Source organism: Hyposmocoma kahamanoa, unplaced genomic scaffold (genome assembly GCF_003589595.1).
Source record: "Hyposmocoma kahamanoa isolate Upper Pololo Valley unplaced genomic scaffold, ASM358959v1 211, whole genome shotgun sequence".
In the NCBI taxonomy this organism is placed as follows: domain Eukaryota; kingdom Metazoa; phylum Arthropoda; class Insecta; order Lepidoptera; family Cosmopterigidae; genus Hyposmocoma; species Hyposmocoma kahamanoa.
The window spans coordinates 1,823,770-1,845,404 of NW_020653732.1; the positions used below are offsets into that span (position 1 = coordinate 1,823,770).

Sequence of the window (21,635 nt, forward strand, 5' to 3'; positions counted from 1 at the left end):
TAGCTGTCAACTGTCAGCGACAAATACTATATATAAAAATAGCGTTAATGGCGTTGCAAATAAAAACTAACGGCTTTTTGCTGGTGTGCTCTCGACGCGTATTTACGTATCGTTGATTTATATAATGTCTCTCGCTATTCAAACTTGAACATTAGATTTTGCAACCAATTTTTATTTCATTACAATGATTCAATGATGATGATAGTCGTTTTTATGATTTCTTGTTTAGATTTCTAACAATATTTTTAAAGTAGGTTTTAAACTTAGAATATGATATATAATATATGAATAATCTTAATATATGCTCCAGAATCTTACTGTAGAAACGTATGCAGCGATCTATAAAAGAATCGTTTACCTTGCGAAATGAACATGTGACATTCCTTGTTTTAATTGATGAAATTAACATTGTAAAATTTAATTAAACACGTTTCAGATTTTTATGACAAGGAGATGAAAAAAGGGAGGAGTGGATTAAATTTTTTCAAAACAATAAGGTTACCTGCAGAACATTCGTATATTTGCTCCGCACATTTCAGAAGTGATGATATCCATACTATAAAGACCAGCAGAAGATTCCTCAATAAATCAGCAGTTCCCCGTGAAAATCCTTTGGAGGCGGATTATTGTCCTGAAGAAAACACAATGTCTCCATCACCGTTGAAGAATGAAGACGTTTCAGACATAGAATCGATTTTCGAGAAAATGAAAAAATACAGTTTCAAAATAGAAACCTTAAAAAATACAATGATAATCTAATTATTGTTGTAAGAGAATAAGGGAGACATCGAAATTGAGTAAAAAGCTGAAACCTTAGCATAATAACGCATAGAAACCTAGTCCGCACACGCTAATTGAGGCAAATTAAAGCGCGCCAAAAGGGCCTACACGAGCGGGCGGGCCTTCAGTGCTCAAGGTCAACTTGCACCGCGAACAGCTCAAGAATTTTAGCTAAAAATGACGAAATGTGCGGTAAATGAGTGTAAAAATACGTCAGACAAACATAAAATAGATACTAACATCACATTTCACAAGGAAGTAACGCGTTTCAACTTGTATTTTTACATAAATATTCACTAAAACCGAAAATTAACCTACTACTAAATCTAGCCTACATGAATTTGATTTTTGCCTCACTTGTGACAGTTCATTTGATATGAAACTATCATTCTATGCGTTATTATTCTAAGGCTGAAACATGTAAATTATTATAAAAATTACAAATCCAGAAAATGTGGTATTCATCATAGAGACGGAATGCCGAACAGTGTAGCAAGAGAGCATTGTGACTTGTGATATGAAAGATGATGCAGTGACCATAGGAAAGGGATGGGCGATGCTTTAATGGTTTAATGTAAGAATGTTGGTAGATTGACAGCCCAAATTTATGAGTGAATGTGGATGGAGGCGTGGGGAGAGGTTAGTGTTGGGCAATGGTAAAAATTCCATTTTTAAAATTGATGTTTTTCAGAAAAATATTATGTGATTCCGAATAATTTCCACGTTTGTCAGTCCGTTGACACCTGTCAAAAGTTAAAGTTTTTTTATATTTCCTTTACGACGGCCACTAGGCTTGTGCCAGTGTCAGTTTTATAAGAATAGATAATTTAATTATAATTTTGTTAAATTATTATGGCGATCATCACCAGTTAATCACTGGATTAACTGAACTAAAACGATGGAGCCAGCAGAAAAAGATTTTTTTACAGTTTACAAATTTAAGATTCTTTTTTTTCACTGTTGTCCAATCATTTTAAATCTTATTTTACTCTAAATTGCTTTTAATTCAAAATATATATCTAAACCAACTAAACGTAGAACATAATGTGAACTTTCGAAGTAGGTAAGTATATTTTTTTAGATTTTTTTTTCGGAACAATTTTAACTATTGGAACTTTTCGAAAAATTACCCAACACTAGGAAAGATAGACCTGGGCGTACATATCTCCTTAAACAAGGCCGGGTTAAAAGTACGAAATATACTCGGGCATATATGATACTGATGGGAGTGGAGGAGGCTCTGCCTACCCCTGTAAAAAAGCAAAAAGTGTTCTTCTAGCCAGCGAAACAAAAGTTTGTAAACTAAAGAACTAGTTTGCGTTAGTTATTGAAATTACAGGCATTTTAAAATGTCTGGACAGACGCAGTGGTGATGTCCCCTCAGATCTTTACAATTTAAAGCTTTGAGTGGCACTGCGATTGCTATGAACATAAAGCCTTTGCCTATCAAAATAAATGGGTGAAAAAAAAAATGCACAGAGACTAACTATCCCTAGCATTTATGTGGTTCTCTAAAAAGAAGCGAAAGTAAGAATTGTAAAAATCCGATAGTAAAAAATTTGCAAAACATTAGTGTTGTTGTAAATTATAACAAGAAATGCATTAATCATTACAACCTTAGAATAAGAACGCATAGAAACCTAGTCCGCACACGCTAAGTGAGGCAAATTGAAGCGCCCCCAATGGGCCTACACGAGCGGGCGGGCCTTCAGTGCTCAAGGTCAACTTGCACCGCGAACAACTCAAGAATTTTAGCTAAAAATGACGAAATGTGCGGTAAATGAGTGTAAATATACGTCAGCCAAACATAAAATAGATACTAACATCACATTCCACAAGGAAGTAACGCGTTTCAACTTGTATTTTTATATAGATATTCACTAAAACCGAAAATTAACCTACTACTAAAACTAGCCTACATGAATTTGATTTTTGACTCACTTGTGACAGTTCGTTTCATATGAAACTATCATTCTATGCGTTATTATTCTAAGATTACAACTTTAAAAAAAACCGACCTCAAAAATTCGTGGAATTACATCATTTGCCAAGTTTTATTGAAATTGGTTTTCGGAAAGTGCGCGAAACAGGATTCATCCCCCAGTTTGCCACCCTTAGAGGTGGAATATTTTCTTCAAATTTAAATGGGACCACTACTGAGGTACCTTCTTTCCAACACAAAAAATCATAAAATTGGTTCACAAATGGTGGAATACGCGCGTAACATACATACAAAAAAAAAATTTTTTTTTAAATCAGTCAAAAAAGGCGCTAGTGTAAACTATCCATATACATGAATGTATGAAATTATTTAACGCAGCCAAAGTCACAAACAAAAACATGTTAAGTTGTTATTGAAATATTTAAGGAAAACGATAATACAAATTAGTAAATTCACTCGCCGTAAGCGCTGCCTACACATGTTACAAAGATATTTGTATACGAAATTTTAGTTCGACAATTTGTTGAAATGCATTGATAAGTTTGTGACCGTGTAACTCATATGAAGATGTTCTAATTATGTGGATACCACAGACTTTATCGTAGGAGGTAGATAAATTCGTAATCTAAATAGTTTTTATTTAATGTAATAGCTGTTAGTATATTTTCTGGGTTGGTGTTATCGTAACTTCAGTCTATGCTTAAATTTGAATTTCTACTTCAATGTTTAATATGTTTCGTTTTATTAATATAAAACGAAAGTGTATTTTAGTATTTTATTGAAGTTTATGTTTTACTCTATGCTTTTAACATCTTGTAAATTGCTTTCCGTGTTCATTGTAATTATAGGTGCATTATTATTTGAAGGTAGTCTCCGAAAAAAAAATTACACTTTTCGCAAGTGAATTAAAAAAACAGTTCCACACACCAGTGACACAAATCAGATATTTTACTGAAAAGTACTTACATACTTGAGATGGGTGCTCGATTTATGATTTTTGTCATTAGGTAAGACGGAAAAAGCTTTGAACTGGACATAACATTAGTCAGTGTCGGTTGGATCTCAAGACCATATAGACTTATAAACACTTTGCGCGACATTGCATGATGTAGGTAACAAAAATATAAGTTTGTATGTTGCATTATCCACACAAAAGATAGACCACAGCAAGGAGGCGCGCGGTACGTTTTAAGGCCGCGCACCATCGCGTGGGCAACTTTCCTACTTTTTAATCTTTCTGGCTCCTCGCGGATAATATTTGAGCCAAGAATTATATTATTACTATTACCTAAATGGCGGCCGCTAGGCTTGGGCCAGTGTCAGTTTTGTAAGAATAATATAAAAATTATGGTAATCATCGCCTCTGTCAGTAAATTTCCTCCCTGTCTTGCACTGTAAATACTCCAACCAATCCTTGCAATATATTTTTTTTACGGTTTTCTCGAAAAGGTGGAAGCTGACGCGGGTAGTACCGGTGTCAAAGGGTCATCTACCGTGGAAGGGTACAGACAAATAGCAATATTGTCGACGCCGGCAAAGGTTCTGGAGTCTGCCTTCCACAAGGTTTTGTACTCACAGGTAAGCGCGCAGTTGACAGATTCGCAGCACAGGTTCCGCCCGGCACGAAGTTCGACTGGATAATGACGTGCTGCTACAAAAGCTAGCCAGTGTGGGATTCACCTCACATCTGTTGAAGCTCTTTGCCAGCTACATCAGCGACAGTCAGCAGTATGTAGATTACGCTGGGTATGTGTCAGATACATATTCTCCCAGATCCGGCTTAAGTCAAGGCAGTAATCTTGGGCCTTTGGGATACCTGCTAGTCGTAAACGACTTGCCGAAACAGGTACAAGATGCTAAGTGCTTGTTGATACAAGATCAGGATGATTGCGAAAAGTTGCAGAGAAACATCGACAGAGTGGTAGCTTGGAGCCATGAGAATAGGTTACAATTTAATACTGCCAAATCCACATCTATACCTTTCTCGCGCGCGCACAGACCCAGGGTGCACGATTACAAGGTAGAGGGGATAACCATGGCAAGTGTGAATGAGGTGAAGGATTTGGGCGTTCACTTTCTTTTCGAGATCATGTCTATAACATCTGCTAGAAAGCGTACCGTAATTTGGGTTTTGTCCTGAGCAGATCACACAGTTTCACGAATGTTACAGAGATCATAGTTTTATATGTATAATGCTCTGGTGAGAAGCCAGCTCAAGTGCAATGCAGTGGTTTGGGCGACTCACGAGAAAATATATAACCTTATGCTTGAGAAGATACAGAATAAATTTATAAGATAATATATGTATTTAAGACAGTACGGGGTATATCCATTCTACCCACGTATGTACCCGACATTATTTATATTAGGCATGATAGGTTACAATAAACTCGAAGACAGGAGAAACGTAGCATTTAGTAACATATATTTTTAAATTATTAAGAGGGAAAAATGAAAACGCGGATACGAGGCACATAAATTTTAGAGTGCCAAACAGGTACATATGTGGAACGAAGGCGACGGCCGCAGCTGCTGGTGGGTGCCATACGCGCGCACCAACATGTTAAGAGAAGCGCCGCTCACACGCGCTACACGGGTCACGAACTTGATTGATAATGAGGTGAACATATTTACGTGTCCTCAGAGTGAATTCACAAAGTTGCTTCATTTATCTGTAGTTATATAAGTTAGATTAATAATAAGTATGTACTTGTAAATATTAATTATATTTTCTAGGCTATCACATTGGATAATAACCTGTAATGATAGTTTAAGTATGGCTCAAATAAATAAAAAGAAAACAATATATATAATTTTTCGACTGCCGACATTTTTCTATCGCTAGAATAATCCTCATGGATAACCTTCTTGTACTGTACAAAACCCCTGAAAACATCCCGCTTTCTTTACCATATCTCCTGAAAAATCAAGAATTTTATCCAATTTTATATCATTTCGAAAGAAGCACTATGGAAGAAATTTTTTTAGGAATCCAAGAAAGAAATAAAATTACTATGTCTTGGCTGTATGGCGCATAGTGCCTTTGCCTTCTCCAACGGAAAAAAACAGTACCAAAAAAAAAACAACATGCCAACTGCCAACGGGTGTTAATTTTGAGGTTATAATTTGAATTGCATTATCAAAGTAGCGAAATTATTTATAATAACACATTAAAGTTAGTGAAAATGAAGATCTATACAAACGAAAATAATACTTCTACGCTAAAACTGCTCATAGCAGCAAATTTAGCTGGCAAAAAGGTGGAAATTCAGAAAACTAACTTTGGAGGTAAGTTAGTCCTATATTTTCCTTATTACATCTGATGTTTATTACTTATTTGTAGCTATAAATTAGGCTTTAACCTTTCTATGTTGCTGTATTAAGATTTTATTGCAATATTGTCTGAAAAGCAAATTTTATGGCAAATAATTTTATATATGCTCTTATTCTAAAAATTGCATCAGAAATTTGCGTTCGTGTTTATTTTGTTTGCGGAATCAGCTCGAAAAGTATTGAATTAAATTTTGTAGTATTTGTTTTATTAAGAGCTTAAAAAAGACTTTGATATTTTATTATGTCCTGCATTTTATTAATTAAATGGCACAATTATTTAGTTTAATTGCATTGACTTACAATTATATGGACGTCGGGTCCGCGGTAAAAAGTGTCCGCACTTGTAAGGCGCTAAAATCGTATACAGAGCGCGACAGTCTTCATTTGTTCTACTGATAGCGCGATACTGCGATGACATTACAATTTAAATTTCGAATAGGTTGACTTGGGACATTTTTTTCGTGGTTTTTGTATTAGACCCGTCGTCCATTTATTTGTAAGTCAATGTTTAATTGGTATAAAAAAAGTCTTTGCATTTCAACTAAGTAGTAGTATATTTTTTCAAAAAGAGAATGACATTACGTTAACACAGGATTTCATAAAGTCTTAAGAGGGAGCATGCCAAAAAAGTTTTGACGTTGGCTCCGCCCAAATTTGTGAAACAAATATATGCCTGAAGTTTGCGTGACATGCGACAGGAGATGTTGAATTTTGCGCATTAAAAGTACCAAATTCGTTTTAGCGGAATAACTCTAAAACTAAAGGGATTAAAAAAAAATCCGTAGTGACAGTTGTTGATCAAGCATAAATATAATTAATTATCTAATTTTTGTCCTAATAACCTGTAGCATTTCGAGGTTGAATCGAAAAAATGTGAAAATTAGAGGTCATTTCGTGATTTTTATCTATCAAGGAAACTTTATTGTTTTATGTTTCTGATTAGTGTCTATGCTTGAATATATTGTGTAGTTACTCATACAATATTTTATTTTTAACTTTAAAGTGGATATACCCCTTTAAAATCAAATTGAAGATTAGGAATTTTTCCTCTGCTCCCTCTTAAAGAAAACTTATCATCGATAATGTACTATATTATAATGTCGTAATGAATATTATATTATAATATTCTGTTTTTGTTTCTTTCTTTTTTTTATTTAACAAATACTAGGTGAAGTACAGTAGAGCTCCTTGTAAAAGAGTTCGTCCAGGGAAGTACTGCCATCTTACCTATTTCTGTCGCCAAGCAGTAATGTTAGCATTACTGTGTTCCGGTTTTGAAGGGTTAAGGCTCTTTGCGGCACAGATTTTTATTATCAGATTAAAAATATTTTTTTCTGCTTAATCAGGCGTAATTGTAAGCATTCTTGCACTTTTTTTTATAATTTGCATGCTAGGGTGTTATGTAGGAGGTGGTCACTATTAGAATGCCACAATATGACAACTATTAGCCACTATTAGAATGCCACATAACCACCATGAAGAATGTGACTTCAACTTCAACTTTTGTATCTATGGCTCTGTCGTTTTGCGCGACGATTTCGCCAACGTCAGGGTTGAAAGACATGTAGAGCGGTGGTGAGATAGATTGCCGGTTATTAAAATACTACGGCGGTTATTATACACATTGACGGATATATATATATATATATATTTAATGGCATTACAAAAATATAATTTGAGGGCTCATGTTATTTTATTACTTTTGCAAACATTTTAGGAAGTTTTATTTAGCGGAAAATAAAAAATAAAATCGTTTAGTAAAAGAATGTGACAAAAATTAATTTAAAAAATTGACTTTAATTTCAATATCGAACTTGTTTTCTGAGTGAGTTCGGAGCTTCAGAGGAGTAAACGTGTTTCACAAAAATTTAATTTTTCTGATCCTTGAAATATGATTTCCCCTCACTACAGCAATGAGGGACTGCATATTTTGCAGTTCAAATGGACCTAGCAGGTCTTTTTTTCATGCTGCATCAGCTGCAGCACTTGGAGAAGAAGTAGTATCTATAACTTAGGCTCTTTTTGATTTCTTTCACCGTATTCAGCGCAATGAACACTGTAATTTCCTCATTAGTAACAATTTTGTAAGGACCTTCTTTCAGTTACGCATAAAGATTGGTATCGAATGTTATATGCTGAATGATCTTTTCAGTCCAGAACAATTGGAATACCTTTATAGGAGTCCGTTTTGTATGAGCAACTAGGAATATTTGTGCAGGCATATGGTCTGTAATGAAATAACGTATTTGTCTCATTATAAAATGGTGGCAACTTTTTTGAATTTTCGAGTGTCCGAGAAGCAAGTGGAGCTGATGGTGGTAGTGGAAAAGCTGGCTAACGGTACATCATCATCAGGCCAAATTCTTCGACAGGAGTTATCTCCACATAAATCTTCGCCGAGCGGAATTTTGCTGGGTTCTTTGTGATCCTCATTGATAGTCTGATCATCGGTCTCCGAACCATCTTTACCCGCAGCACTGCTATCATTACCAGAAGGGATATTAATATATTCTGATAAAATATATTCAATAATCCTTCCAGATTACGTCCTTCTCGCCATTATCCAAAATAAATTAAATATAATTTTAAGTTGTATTTCCTACAAAAAAAAACTGTACTCTTATTGAATGGTGGTTACCACCAGTACCATTTTATTTATCAATCAATGTATAGCAAGAGAACGACCACAGCTTTTTTGTAAATTTTGACGTAGTTTACAAGGACAATCATACATCAACTAAATTTTTATACAGTTTGTACATAATCATTAATAATTACTTTCCAATGAAAAAAAACTTCCCCAAATCCGCTTACTCAAAAATTCCCGATTTTCACTGCCAAAATTAGTTACCTAAATGGCCGTGGCGCCACGGCTATTAGACACCATATAGGTGGTTCGTTGTTGATTTAGTCGTAGAATTAAAACACAAAACCAATAGATATCACTTTAGCCAAAACCTTCAAAGTGGTGGTTACCTCTCGTGACCACCGTGAAGAAAGGAGTTAAGGTGCTGGTGAAATTACAGGCCTATGGGACTTGTCAACTTATGTCTCAGGGTATCGAGGGTAGTGGCAGTGCCCCTCAGATCTTTGCGATTTAAATCTCTGAGTGGCACTGCAATTGTTATGGACAGGCGTGTTGCTTACCATTAGGCGCACGACTTGTTCGTCCCGATACATGATATTACTAAAAAAAGACACAATCTTATTCTTTCAAGGTGATATCTGTGTTTATTACTTATTTATTTGTTTTATCAGGGACAAAAAACAGCAAAGCTAGTAACAAACGGTCTTATTACTAATTTAGACATAATTCTACCAACAATATCATCCACGAACTACTTTTATTAAGCTCGGGCCACACCATGAACGAAGCTAAGCTTACTTAGCTTAAATTACGTAGTTACACGCGTAGTACATAGGGCGCACTATAAGTTTATTGCAACTGGCTACTTACATAAACAATATTTAAAAAGTAATTACAACATTTGAAAATGGAACTCTTTGGCTGTAAAATACAGTTTGTTTCATCTGACTATCACTTGTTTTTACATTGTGGCGTCATTTTAGAAATTGGTTGTCTACATCACCATGGATTTACCTCGTGAGAATTTTCGTAGTGTGATTTTCTACGACGTGTAATTTAACAGCTCAGCGGAGCTTCACTCGGCTTCAAACTGTTTCAAACATGGATTACTTACGATCTCAAAACAAAGCAGTAATCGAGCGTATGGGTCTTTCGAGATGAGCCGAAACCAACCAAAGTGGCGCGCATGCAAAGTGCCTCTAGGCGGATGATTGCTTTTTTTTTAATAAAACTGGACACGTGGCGAATCGTTTTACCGTGAATAGTGATTGGTACACGACCATTTGTTTGCCGGAAGTTATTGACAAACTCCGTAAAAAATAACCGTATCATCTTGCACCACGATAATGCCAGTTCTCACACGGCCAGACAGACAAATGAATTTTTGAAGGTGTACAACGTTGACCTTAAGAGCCATCCCGCGTACAGTCCCGACCTGGCTCCTTGTGACTTTTATTTATTTCCAAAAATTAATAACCAGTTACGCGGTCAACGATTTTCATCACCTGAAGAGGCTGTCGAAGAGTATGAAAAATATGTTTCAGAAATTGTCACGAATTGGTTTATTCATATGAAAAAGTGCATTAACGTTAACGGGGAATATTTTGAGAAACAATAAATTCATTTCTGACCATTTATAGTATTTTTTTCTTATTCATTCCGGAAACTTATAGTGCGCCTCACGTATTTTTGTGAAATTACTCCACTAGTTTGTTATAATTACAATTAATACAAACAGCTAGTAGAAAGTTCTTCGATCCGGCCGGATTCGAACTGACGTCTCGTAGCAAACTGTGCCAGACGCTATGCCAACCAAACCATGGAACAAATCAGCGGACCTCACGAATTTTTCTTTTTCTTCTCTTAACATATAATATCAATCCTCTAGTAAACTCAAGTTATTGCTCGTTCTTCTCAGGGAGGTCAGCGCAGTGAGCTAGCAATAACTTAAAAAATAACGTTTTCAAGTGTACAAATTTTACTTATGGAATAAATGATTCATTGACTTTGAATACTAACCTGTGGTGGCAGCTCTAACTGTAATCCATGGTCTTTCCAGATGTCGTATTTGCAGGGCCGCGATGTCTCCCGCTGCTGGAGGTGGATGACCAGCTCTCGTTCTTCTCCAGCAATGCTGCAGCGCAGTACTTGTTCCCCGTTTTGGATTTATCCGAAAATGGACAGTGGTGAGCTATTTTTAACCGACTTCAAAAAAAGAAAGGAGGTTATCAATTCGACTGTATTTTTTTGTATATTATGTTACGCGATAATTCGCGAATCGATTTTGATGATTTTTTTTTAAAGAGGGTACCTGAGTATTGGTCCCATTTAAATTTGAAGAAAATATTCCACCTTTAAGGGTGGCAAACTAGAGGATGAATCCGGTTTTGGGCACTTTCCTGTTACCCCTATGTTGTGGATATTCCAAAGATTCGCACGAACCCTCAAGCTTCCACATTTATATGGCGAACGGCTATGGAGTGGAATTCCCTGCCTGCAGCCTTGTTCCCTGAACCTTATAACTTGGGTCTTTTCAAGGCGAGAGTGAATAGGCATTATTTAGGTGTGCATGGTCCATCGTCGACCTCCTCGTCACTTATTTTATTTTTATTTTATTTTTTTATTTTTTATTTATGGCACAATGTACAGACATCAGATACAGAAAGTGAGGAAAATAAAAACACTTAAAAATTAATACAACAGGCATCTGTGCCCAATTATTACTGTGCTCAACATTCATTTTAAACCATTTAGATATACTTAAACAGACACTAAATCAATCATAAAAAAAAATCGAGAGAAATAAAAAATAGAGAGAATGAGAATATGCTATTCACTTTACATTAATGCTAGCAGTGACCTCTTAAATGCTGGGACACTGCAGTTAAAGATATCACAATTAGTACATATTTCATTATAATACCCACACATCCTATGTAGAGGATTATTTTGTGATACATTGTTTTTTGAAATGGGTATACTGAATAGTCGTTGATTACGCACAGACCGAGTCGGCACTCTGAACTTTCCATCATCGGGTGAGATGGAGGTCAAATGCGCACTTATAATTTATAAAAAAAACCAATTTCAATAAATCTTGGCAAATAGATATAAATCCACGAACTTTTGAGGTCGGTTCTTTTAGTACTCTGTACCGAGATTGTTAACTAATAATTTTACAGACCGACTCCAAGTCAGGTACAGCTGGTGGAAAGTGGTTAGCTCCTTGGCGATACTTTATTTTTAAGATACCCAGGGACGGGACGAACAAGTCGTGCGCCTGGTGGTTAGCGACATGCCTGTTCATAACAGTTGCAAGGCACTCAGAGCTTTAAATCGCAAAGATCTGAGGGGCACTGTCAGTCCGCCCGTCACCCTGAAACATAAGTTGACAAGTCCCGTGTGGCGTAATTTCACCAGCACTCTTCAAAACCGGAACTGTAATGATCTCATCACCGCTTAGCTGCAGAAGGAGGTAAGGTGGCAGTACTTCCCTGGAGGAACTCTTTCATAAGAAGGTCTACTGCTGCCGAATTGTCATGGTATCTCTTTTTCAGCCAACAGATGCAGGAGTGGGAAGCAACCCGTTTGCACCCCGCAGTGGGGGCCATTGTGTCCACTAAGACCGTCCCATCTGACGTGAAACAAGTGTTGATGGTGCTATTACAGACTGTGGACAAAATGTTGGCTCAGCATCAGTACATACTTGGGGTAAGATCATAGAACAGAAAATACAGTAGAAGTGGTTAATTAGCCTAACACGCGTGCCAACTATGTCCGGCTCGAAGGACCAAAACGATCTAGGGGCCAATACTACGCTATGGTATTGACGCCTAATTGTTTAAATGACGCACACACTGACGCACACACTCAACATAGCCCCGCACTAGGGAAACCCTGTGTCGCGGGTGCCATGGACACACACATAGACAACCACAAATTACACCCAAACTCACGAGAGAAATAATTGTAGGCCATACAACTATTTCTCCCGGCCCGGGAATCGAACCTGGGACCTCTGCGTGGCAGTCCGGCATGGTAACCGTTCGGCCACGGAGGCAGTTAAATTTATATAGATAAAAAGTTATATAGATAAGTTAAGTTGTAAAAGGTTTATTGGTAAAGATACAAGCTAGTTGAGGCTGTGTACCTCTTACGTTGTAATTAAGTTGATAAATGACTAAATTGATTGAATGTACGTTAAACGGCCCCGGAAGTCTAGTTATTATCATTGAAATGAGTAAAGTGAGTTTGTAATTTGATAACATAATTGTAACGTATCTTGTATTCGTACGTTTTCTATGATTAATGCGTTAAAGTCAAATTTGGCACTATTTAAAATTTGTTCTACTATTTTCGCTAAGTCAATGACGTTATTAAAATATTAAAATACCATTTAAAAGTTGCTATTAACTTTATGGTAATAATTTATCAACAATACTCTGTAGATGGGAAATTCAAACTTAACTATTCAAAAAAGTTCAATAGTTAATAGTATCTATTTATTGACAATTGTCTATTAAGTATAGCCTAAAAAGATAACAAATAATTATGAAACTGAAAATATGGTAAAACTTAAACGAAAAATATATTATTATTTATTATTAATTTCTCATTCCAGGACAAAATTTCCGCTGCAGACATATCAATCTGGAGTACCCTATATCCGGTGTACTACAACGATGATCTCAAAGCGCAGTACATGGCGGGCTGTGCCCATATTGCGCGGTGGTTTGACCAGCTGGCTTTCGCTAAAGCGTTTCAGGTTCGATTTTTTGTATAATTAAATATATGACGAATAGTTATTTCAACTGTGGAATGTATGTAATGTAGTAAAAACATGATAGTCAATCAAAATAAATATGTCTACAGTAGCGAGGCGTAAAAATAAACGTTAGTAAAGCCGGTACAAAACATAATGTCAGTACAGAGTACTAAAAAACCGACCTCAAAAGTACGTGGAATTACATCTATTTGCTAAGTTTTATTAAAATCGGTTACCGGAAAGTGCGCAAGCCCGGAGTCATCCCCTAGTTCGCCACTATACGGAACTTGACACAGGAGATAATAAAAGTCGGTTCTCACCACTCAAAGTATATTGAGAGAGAAAAACGTTATATTGAGTGTGTGCGTTATTATTTTAAAAAAATGTTACGCAGCTCCTGCCAAGTCAAAACTCCAAGTTTTTGCTAGAAAAAAAGTTATTTCCGTCAATCTCAATTCCACCCTATGTGCGGAAAGTCCGGGCAGTTGTTCCCAAGAAAGGACTTGACTCCTGGAAACCGTTCCGCAAGACGATGATTTTCACCCTATTTGAGCGTACGTCAATATCAGAATGTCCGGGAAGCAGTTCCTAAGAAGGGGCTTAACTCCTGGTTAACCATACTGAGCTCTCTTGAAAATTTTAACCCCGCGACTCAGAATTAATGCCAAATGGGTCAATGCCATCTAGCGGATTTTTATTGAACTAAAAGCAAAAATTCTGGCTTAAGACCGTCTAATACATAAAGTAGCTTTGTTACAAGTTAATTTTCACGCAGCTTGTTTTATTGTTCTTGTTTTATTCTTTTAAGGAAGCAGTTAAACAATGGGGCGGTACACCGAACGGGCCTTTTGGGGCGGCGTCGGCCCTCGGATTACCGCAGATTCCGAGTCTCGCCACGCCTGTTGCGTATGTATCATTTCTTCAACAGCTTACTAGTGATGTTTCTCGCGTTGCACAGGGTTGCTTGTAAAATACTAACCTCCTCGCGGGAATATTATCTGTGACTAGTGAAAAGGGGTATAATTAAAAAAGCCAACTTTACAAGGAAACGCGAAAAACACGTAAAGTTGGGTTTTTTGATAATAATAATAATAAAGAACTTTATTTATTTACAATGAGTACAGTAACTTACTAGTTTAGGGCGCATTCAAATTAGCCGCTGCAACTGCGCGGCGGCCGCGCGACAGTCGCGCTGCCGAATTGCGACCAAATTTTTAGTGATATTTAACCGACTTCAAAAAAGGAGGAGGTTCTTGTTGTTTTTTTTTTGTATGTATGTTACGCCATAACTCCGGTATTTGTGAACCGATTTTCATGATTCTTTTTTTGTTGGAAGGTGGGTACTTCCATAGTGGTCCCATTTCATTTTGAAGAAAATCATCCACCTCGAAGGTGGCTGTTCACGCATGAAGATTCATTTTCATAAATAGCACCTAACATTAATTTAGGAGCAAGTACTTTAATGGTTGATTTTGCTATTTCTCCAATTCAAGGCGTTTTTCTCTCAATATACTTTGAGTGAGAACCGATTTGTTTTATCTCCTGTGTCAAGTCCTGTATAATGGCGAACTAGGGGATATTTCAATAAAACTTAGCAAATAGACGTAATTCCACGTACTTTTGAGGTCGGTTTTTTTAGTACTCTATACTGAGATTATTTATCTTTCCACTCGGTTACACGACGGATTCTAACAAAGAAACGTTACTTTCACCATGGACCAATAACTCAAGAGGACTGCTAATCGTCATACAAGATAGCGTAGCCGGGTATTTAGTACCTATTGGTACACTACATGTCGCGACGATTACCAAATAGCTATTTTGTAACGTTATTTTACATTGACACATTGATTCTATCAAATCTGCTTCTAGTGATAACAAACACGTCAACTAGATGGCGCTATATTTTACCTCAAAATGGATATGCACCTGGAGTCGTATACAAATACATTGTAAAAAAAAACAATCGCAACTCACAACGTTTCCATCCTCTAAATAATAACTAGAACACTACTTTGTCTATTCTAATGCCATTTAGACATATTGATAGTTTAGCTTAAAATTATTCATATTTCAATGTTACTGGGTGTAAGAAGCGAGAAAAAACAATGGCTACGGTGATTTTAGGCTGAGAACACCGAACGTGCGAAATGATATTTTTTAATTTTATTTGTAATTCCAAGAAGTATGATATCGCAGATATTGCATTGGTCCCAAAGGGTCATATCGGAACGCCACACAGTGGGCCCAAATTGATAATTCTTGGACATAGGAATAACTTGTGGAGTATAACATTCCTAACAACTTTTATTCTTGTATGATTTCTTGAAAAGTTGATAGATTCAGAGAAAAAAAAAATTTTGTATGGACAAATATACATTTTATTTTGTATCTCAAAATATACGAAAATCTAATGTGCGTGGGTTACTTACAGTATAGTTCCCATCATTTTCTATGTAGAAAAAAATAATCCGTCTGCATGTACTTGTGGCTTTGTAGATAAAGGTGCGGCAAAATTGCTAACTCTTTTATGTACTTTTTTAACAAACAAAGTTTAAGACCAATATACATTTTATTTTTTATCTCAAAATATACGAAAATCTAATGTGCGTGGGTTACTCACAGTATAGTTCCCATCATTTTCTATGTAGAAAAAAATAATCCGTGTGCATGTACTTGCGGCTTTGTAAATAAAGGTGCGGCAAAATTGCTAACTCTTTTATGTACTTTTTTAACAAAATACATGAGCTTCGTGTAATCTGTGTGTAATATGTCATCCATTACAAACAGTGCATAAAGTCCAACAACCCAGTATAAATTAATCTGAAGGTAATTAAAAATAACGGAAATAAAAAGTATAAATTTTAGGCTAAATAATTATTTAATCATGATACAATTTTAGGAATACAGAGCTGATTTTTTTCACATGATACATAATAACATTCCTGATAACTTTTATTGTTATGTAATTTCTTGGAAAGCTGATTGTTTCAGAAAAAAAATTTTAGTTTTTTTTTTGTTTGGAGAAATAAACATTTTATTTTTTTATCTCGAATTGTAGAAAAATGTAATGTGTGCTTTATTTACAGTATAAGTCCAATCATTCTCTATCAAGAAAAAAACAATCCATCAGCAGGTACTTGCGGCTTTACGAGTAAAAAGATGTCAAAATGTTAGATTTGTTATTTATTAAAAAATAAAACACAATATACTAGTTTCTACTTAACTTTCGTGTTATTGTTATAACGCTCTGTGCAATTTAGCACTAAAATTAAATTTTCTTTAGTCGAAGCTCATGTATTTTGTTAAAAAAGTACATAAAAGAGTTAGCAATTTTGCCGCACCTCTACTTACAAAGCCGCAAGTACATGCAGACGGATTATTTTTTTCTACATAGAAAATGATTGGAACTATACTGTAAGTAACCCACGCACACTACATTTTCGTATATTTTGAGATAAAGAACAAAATGTATATTACTCCACAAAAAAAAAATTTATTTTTTTTCTCTGAAACTATCAACTTTTCAAGAAATCATACAAGAATAAAAGTTGTTAGGAGTGTTATTGTCTATCACATAAAAAAATTAGCTCGATACTCCACAAGTTATTCCTATGTCCAAGAATTATCAATTTGGGCCCACTGTGCGCCACCGCAAACGGATGACAATTTAGACTTCCTTTAGGTTATACTATATTGCTCAGATTTTTATAGATACTTCCAAGTATTCTTTTATTTTGTTTAGGATTTGCGCCATCTAACTATATTCGCAAGCGTTACGTTATTAATTAGTTAACAACGAACAATGCCATCTATTGATACGCATAAATATCGAAGTTCAGAGAATAATTTTAGTTTATTACTAAATATTTGAAAAACATTACAAGAAAAATAGAATATCTACTATATTTCCTATAAAAGAGGAGTTAATCGATATCCATGGCCATTTACGTAAATATAAACTAATTCCAGGCTATCGATCAGCGCCATCTAGAAATAAGACGGAATTTTGACCTTTTTCAGAGCTACGATTTTTAATATGGAGATTAGCAGTCCTCTTGGGTTATTGGTCCATGCTTTCACCTAGTTCTTGGGGTACACTTCACATATAGGTATTAAAAATGACTCACCTGCTATGTTTTTTTCATTTGTAGTTTTAGTTTCAAAATTGTCAATAAATTTCAGACATACATTTTCCCATTTTTTTCCCCAGTCGATTAGAATAACTGGCGTAACTGATATCCCATATTGCAAGATGTTGTTTTGCATTCTCTATAAATTCTTCAACTCGATTTTCGTCCATCGTAGTTAATTTGAAAAATTAACATGTACATCTCACTAACCGTGAGTGCCGCGTGGCCGCAGCGCTGCTGCAGCGCGTCTAACAGCGGCTGATTTGAACGCTTTATCCTTAAATAACATCGTGTGTAGTAGATAAAAAGGTAAGAGTCTCAGCTTAAGCTGTTTTTCAGACCCCATCCTTTTGAAGAAACACGCTACATTTTAAATAAGAGTTGTGACGCATCTCGACCAGCTCCACAAAAACAAAACAGCCATTAATACTAAATAATTCACAAATAACATTTACAACTTAAACCTATAAACATATTGACCTATGTCATTCAATATAACAACATAGCAATTTGGAACAATACGATTTGAAGTTTGGAAAGGGATGAACAGTACACAAAAAAAAAACAAAGTGACATTGACTTACAATTACATGGACGTCGGGTCCGCGTTAAAAAGTGTCCGAACTTATAGGGCGTTAAAATCGTATACAGACGTACGTTACGTTTACGTTTGTTCGACTGACAGCGAAGCAATCAAAATTAGACAGTACTGCGATGACATTACAATTTAAATTCAACGTTTTAGCTTTTTCATATTCCTTTACATGTCACTACGTTTAAATAGGTTGACTTGGGACATTTTTTTCGTGGTTTTTGTATTAGACGCGTCGTCCATTTATTTGTAAGTCAATACAAAATGAAAAATATTGGTTGAAACCACGTATACGAGTATATACGATGGATAGATGAACCTACATCCAACTACTAGCCGAACACTGCCTCGAAAGTAGCCAAAGTTTGCATTTTTTTTACTTGTAACCCTTTTACCTAGATTACTAACATCATGAACAATAACTTTTCCATGACTAAGTTTTTATTGAATTGATATTCAATAATTTTTTTGTGAAATTACTCCACTAGTTTGTTATAATTATTAATACAAAGATCGCACACTCAGAAATAACTCTTTCGAACCGACCGGATTCGAACCGACGTCTTCTAGCATACCGTGTCAGACGCTATTAACTACGCCACGGAACGAACCAGCGGACCTCACGAATTTTTCTATGTGCTTGTTGTCGTGTCTTTGTATTTGTTTCTTTCAACGACTTTAGCCGTAGCGCCATCTATGAAAAACCTTAGGTATTATTAAATTATATATATACAATTTTTCCGGAAACATTCCCGAAAAATTGGAAAGATTAAAAAAATTGGAAAAATATAATTTCGAAAACTCATTATGTTCTACGTTTAGAAATATATTTTGAAGTTTTTATGTTTTTAGTTAGCGTGAATTATAAAATAAACTTGTATAGCCAAAAGTCACTTGGAGAAAAACGACATTTTAAATTATTTCACTACAGCGAAAAAAACTCCTCTTTAATGGCTCCATCGTTTCGTTCAGCAACTGCAACTATTGACAGCTGGAAAAATATCCGGAAAAATATTTATTTTCCTGAATTTTTTTTCCAAAACCCAACACTAGTAAAGTAAAATATACTTGTTCCAGGTCCCCAGAAGATGCTATGGAAGCCGTCATAACCGCCGAGGAGTTAGAAGCGGCAGAACACGGTTGGTTACACGGTATTGACGAGTTGCAGCCTCTGCTGGAGCCACAGAAAATAGTGTAAGTACTTTTTTACTGCCGCTATGGCCCAACGATTATCATTCTGGACTGTCACGCAGAGGTCCCGGGTTCGATTCCGGGCCGAAAGAAATATTTGTGTTTGGCCTACATTTATTTCTCTCATAAATTGGAAGTAATTTATGTTTGTCGGCTCAATTGTACATTACACCACTTGACTTGAGTGTTGAAATTAATATGGCTAATAGACTACATAGTTTAGTAGTCTAATTTCAAAGCTACGAATTTCGTAAAATTAATATTTTAGGAAATTCGTAGCTTCGATAATGAAATTATTGAAATATTTGAAAATAAATGATAGACAACAGGTTTTGTACGTTATGAACGCAGGGCGTTTGTTTGTCGCGGCTAAATTATAAAAAAAACGCCTAATAATAAAAATTTTCTCAAAAAAAAAAACATTTTAATATATATTATTTTGCGTTATTTTGTAAAATATGTCACAATAATTAATATTAATTAAAAAGCTTTAATCAATTAATAATTCAACATTTGACATTTAAGACAATTATATTTAATGTGTACGCTTTGTTTTCGACCTTCTTCGAAAATGTCCGAAAAAAAATTTATGTCGCAAAAATAAACGAAACTGTGGTGTTTCTTTTTTAAAGACGGAGTAAAATGACATTTGTAGGGTTGCCAGCTTTCATAAATGTATAAATAGTTACGTAGTTGTTGTCGATAGTTTTATCGATAGATTGTCAAAGAAGATAAAATCTTGCTAAAAATGACTGAATTGTGAATGGTACGACATTCTAATGATTACTAATTGCGTTATTGCCTTCTTTATTCTTATTTTGACAGTTGGCCTACTAATATCAAGAAAAAATTTTATTCATATACAATTTAACAAGAATTGCCGGAATTGATTATCTACATTGAATTAAAATGAAAAACTTTAACAAATACACTGTATGTATGTATGAACTTATAAAAATTGACCGTTCAAATGAACTTGAGCTCGGTAATTGCAGGGATAATGGTTCGAGAATCGAGTTCGGCTATTTATTTCATAAACGTGACCAATGTTCAGTCGATAGTTGATAGAATATTTATCAACTGCATTCACTAGCTTCTCTCAAGCGGGCAACACTTTTACGCAATGAACTGTTATTTTACTACGTCCTCAAAAAGACAGAAAGATTTTGAAGTATTTTTGTAATATGTCGAAAACTATTCATGTTCTATATTTGAAACTTCGTAATACACTCCCCTACCCCGCATTCCCACATTATTTACCCCACTGTTCGTGTATTTCGTGCGAAAATTGGGGTTGTTTTTTCGAATTTTTAAAAATTAATATCTCAAAAACTATTAACGTCCTAACTTTGAAAATCTAACTATAAACGGTAACACTACAGCACTAATAGTGCAGAGAATTCTCTAGTTTGAGACCTGGTAACTGTCAGAATAGAATATCATTCATTTCTTGTAAATATTGTACAGTAAAAGCATATTTTGCCAACAATCGGCAAATTAATAAATTTCTATAAAAAAATACAATTAATGTCAGATGGAAAAATATTAAAAACATGATATAAAATATGATTGAATTGAATAATTATAAGTTGTCATGTAGATAATTATTCTTCTTCTTCCTGTCCTTATCCCACGCTAGGTGTAGACAATAATGTAGATAATCATTAATAATATAATAATAATAATAACGCTCACACTCAACATAGCCCCGCAATAGGGAAACCCTGTATCGCGGGTGCCATGGATACACACATAGACAACCACAAATTACACCCAAACTCACGAAAGAAATAAATGTAGGCCATACAAATATTTCTCCCGGCCCGGGAATCGAACCTGGGACCTCTGCGTGGCAGGCCGGTATGGCAACCGTTCGGCCACTGAGGCAGTTAAACAATAACATTTACCAATCAATGGCGATGTCAGTTTCTTTTTGACTAATGCTAATGGTTATGACGTCATGTTTTTCGGTAGTTTATTATATATTTTTGGTGCCATCCCAACCATACTCTTTCTTAACAAAGCTGTTTTGTAACTACCTGTTAACAATAGGTTGAAGTACAATGATCGCATAGGCCTTGCTCTGACATTGAATAACTTTATAAATTGATGTATGTTCATTGTTACAAATATACATAACGTGCTTGTATATTCTCGAGGTTGGTCTCACAATACCAAAGACAAGACGCTTCCAAAGTAATTCTTACGCTTTGTGTGGAAAAAAATTTATATATACCAGATCGCTTTAAGCCTCTTCCATTAATCAGTTTTAAAAAAGAATTGCGTAAATGGATTTTACATTTGTTCTACTC

At 35.3% G+C, this 21,635-nt stretch overlaps 1 protein-coding gene across 1 annotated transcript in view; it reads left to right on the plus strand.

Moving 5' to 3' along the window:
• Positions 1 to 1,395: 1,395 nt before the first annotated feature.
• The window catches only part of LOC113227516 (methionine--tRNA ligase, cytoplasmic), a 54,233-nt gene continuing 33,993 nt past the window's right edge, over positions 1,396 to 21,635 (plus strand). Inside the window, exons 1-10 of the mRNA XM_026460453.1 lie at positions 1,396 to 1,419; positions 4,172 to 4,300; positions 4,569 to 4,742; positions 5,220 to 5,342; positions 5,899 to 6,010; positions 10,717 to 10,828; positions 12,200 to 12,353; positions 13,264 to 13,407; positions 14,216 to 14,313; positions 19,210 to 19,326. Coding sequence (XP_026316238.1) covers positions 1,396 to 1,419; positions 4,172 to 4,300; positions 4,569 to 4,742; positions 5,220 to 5,342; positions 5,899 to 6,010; positions 10,717 to 10,828; positions 12,200 to 12,353; positions 13,264 to 13,407; positions 14,216 to 14,313; positions 19,210 to 19,326 — 1,187 coding nt within the window. The remainder of the gene's footprint in view (positions 1,420 to 4,171; positions 4,301 to 4,568; positions 4,743 to 5,219; positions 5,343 to 5,898; positions 6,011 to 10,716; positions 10,829 to 12,199; positions 12,354 to 13,263; positions 13,408 to 14,215; positions 14,314 to 19,209; positions 19,327 to 21,635) is intronic.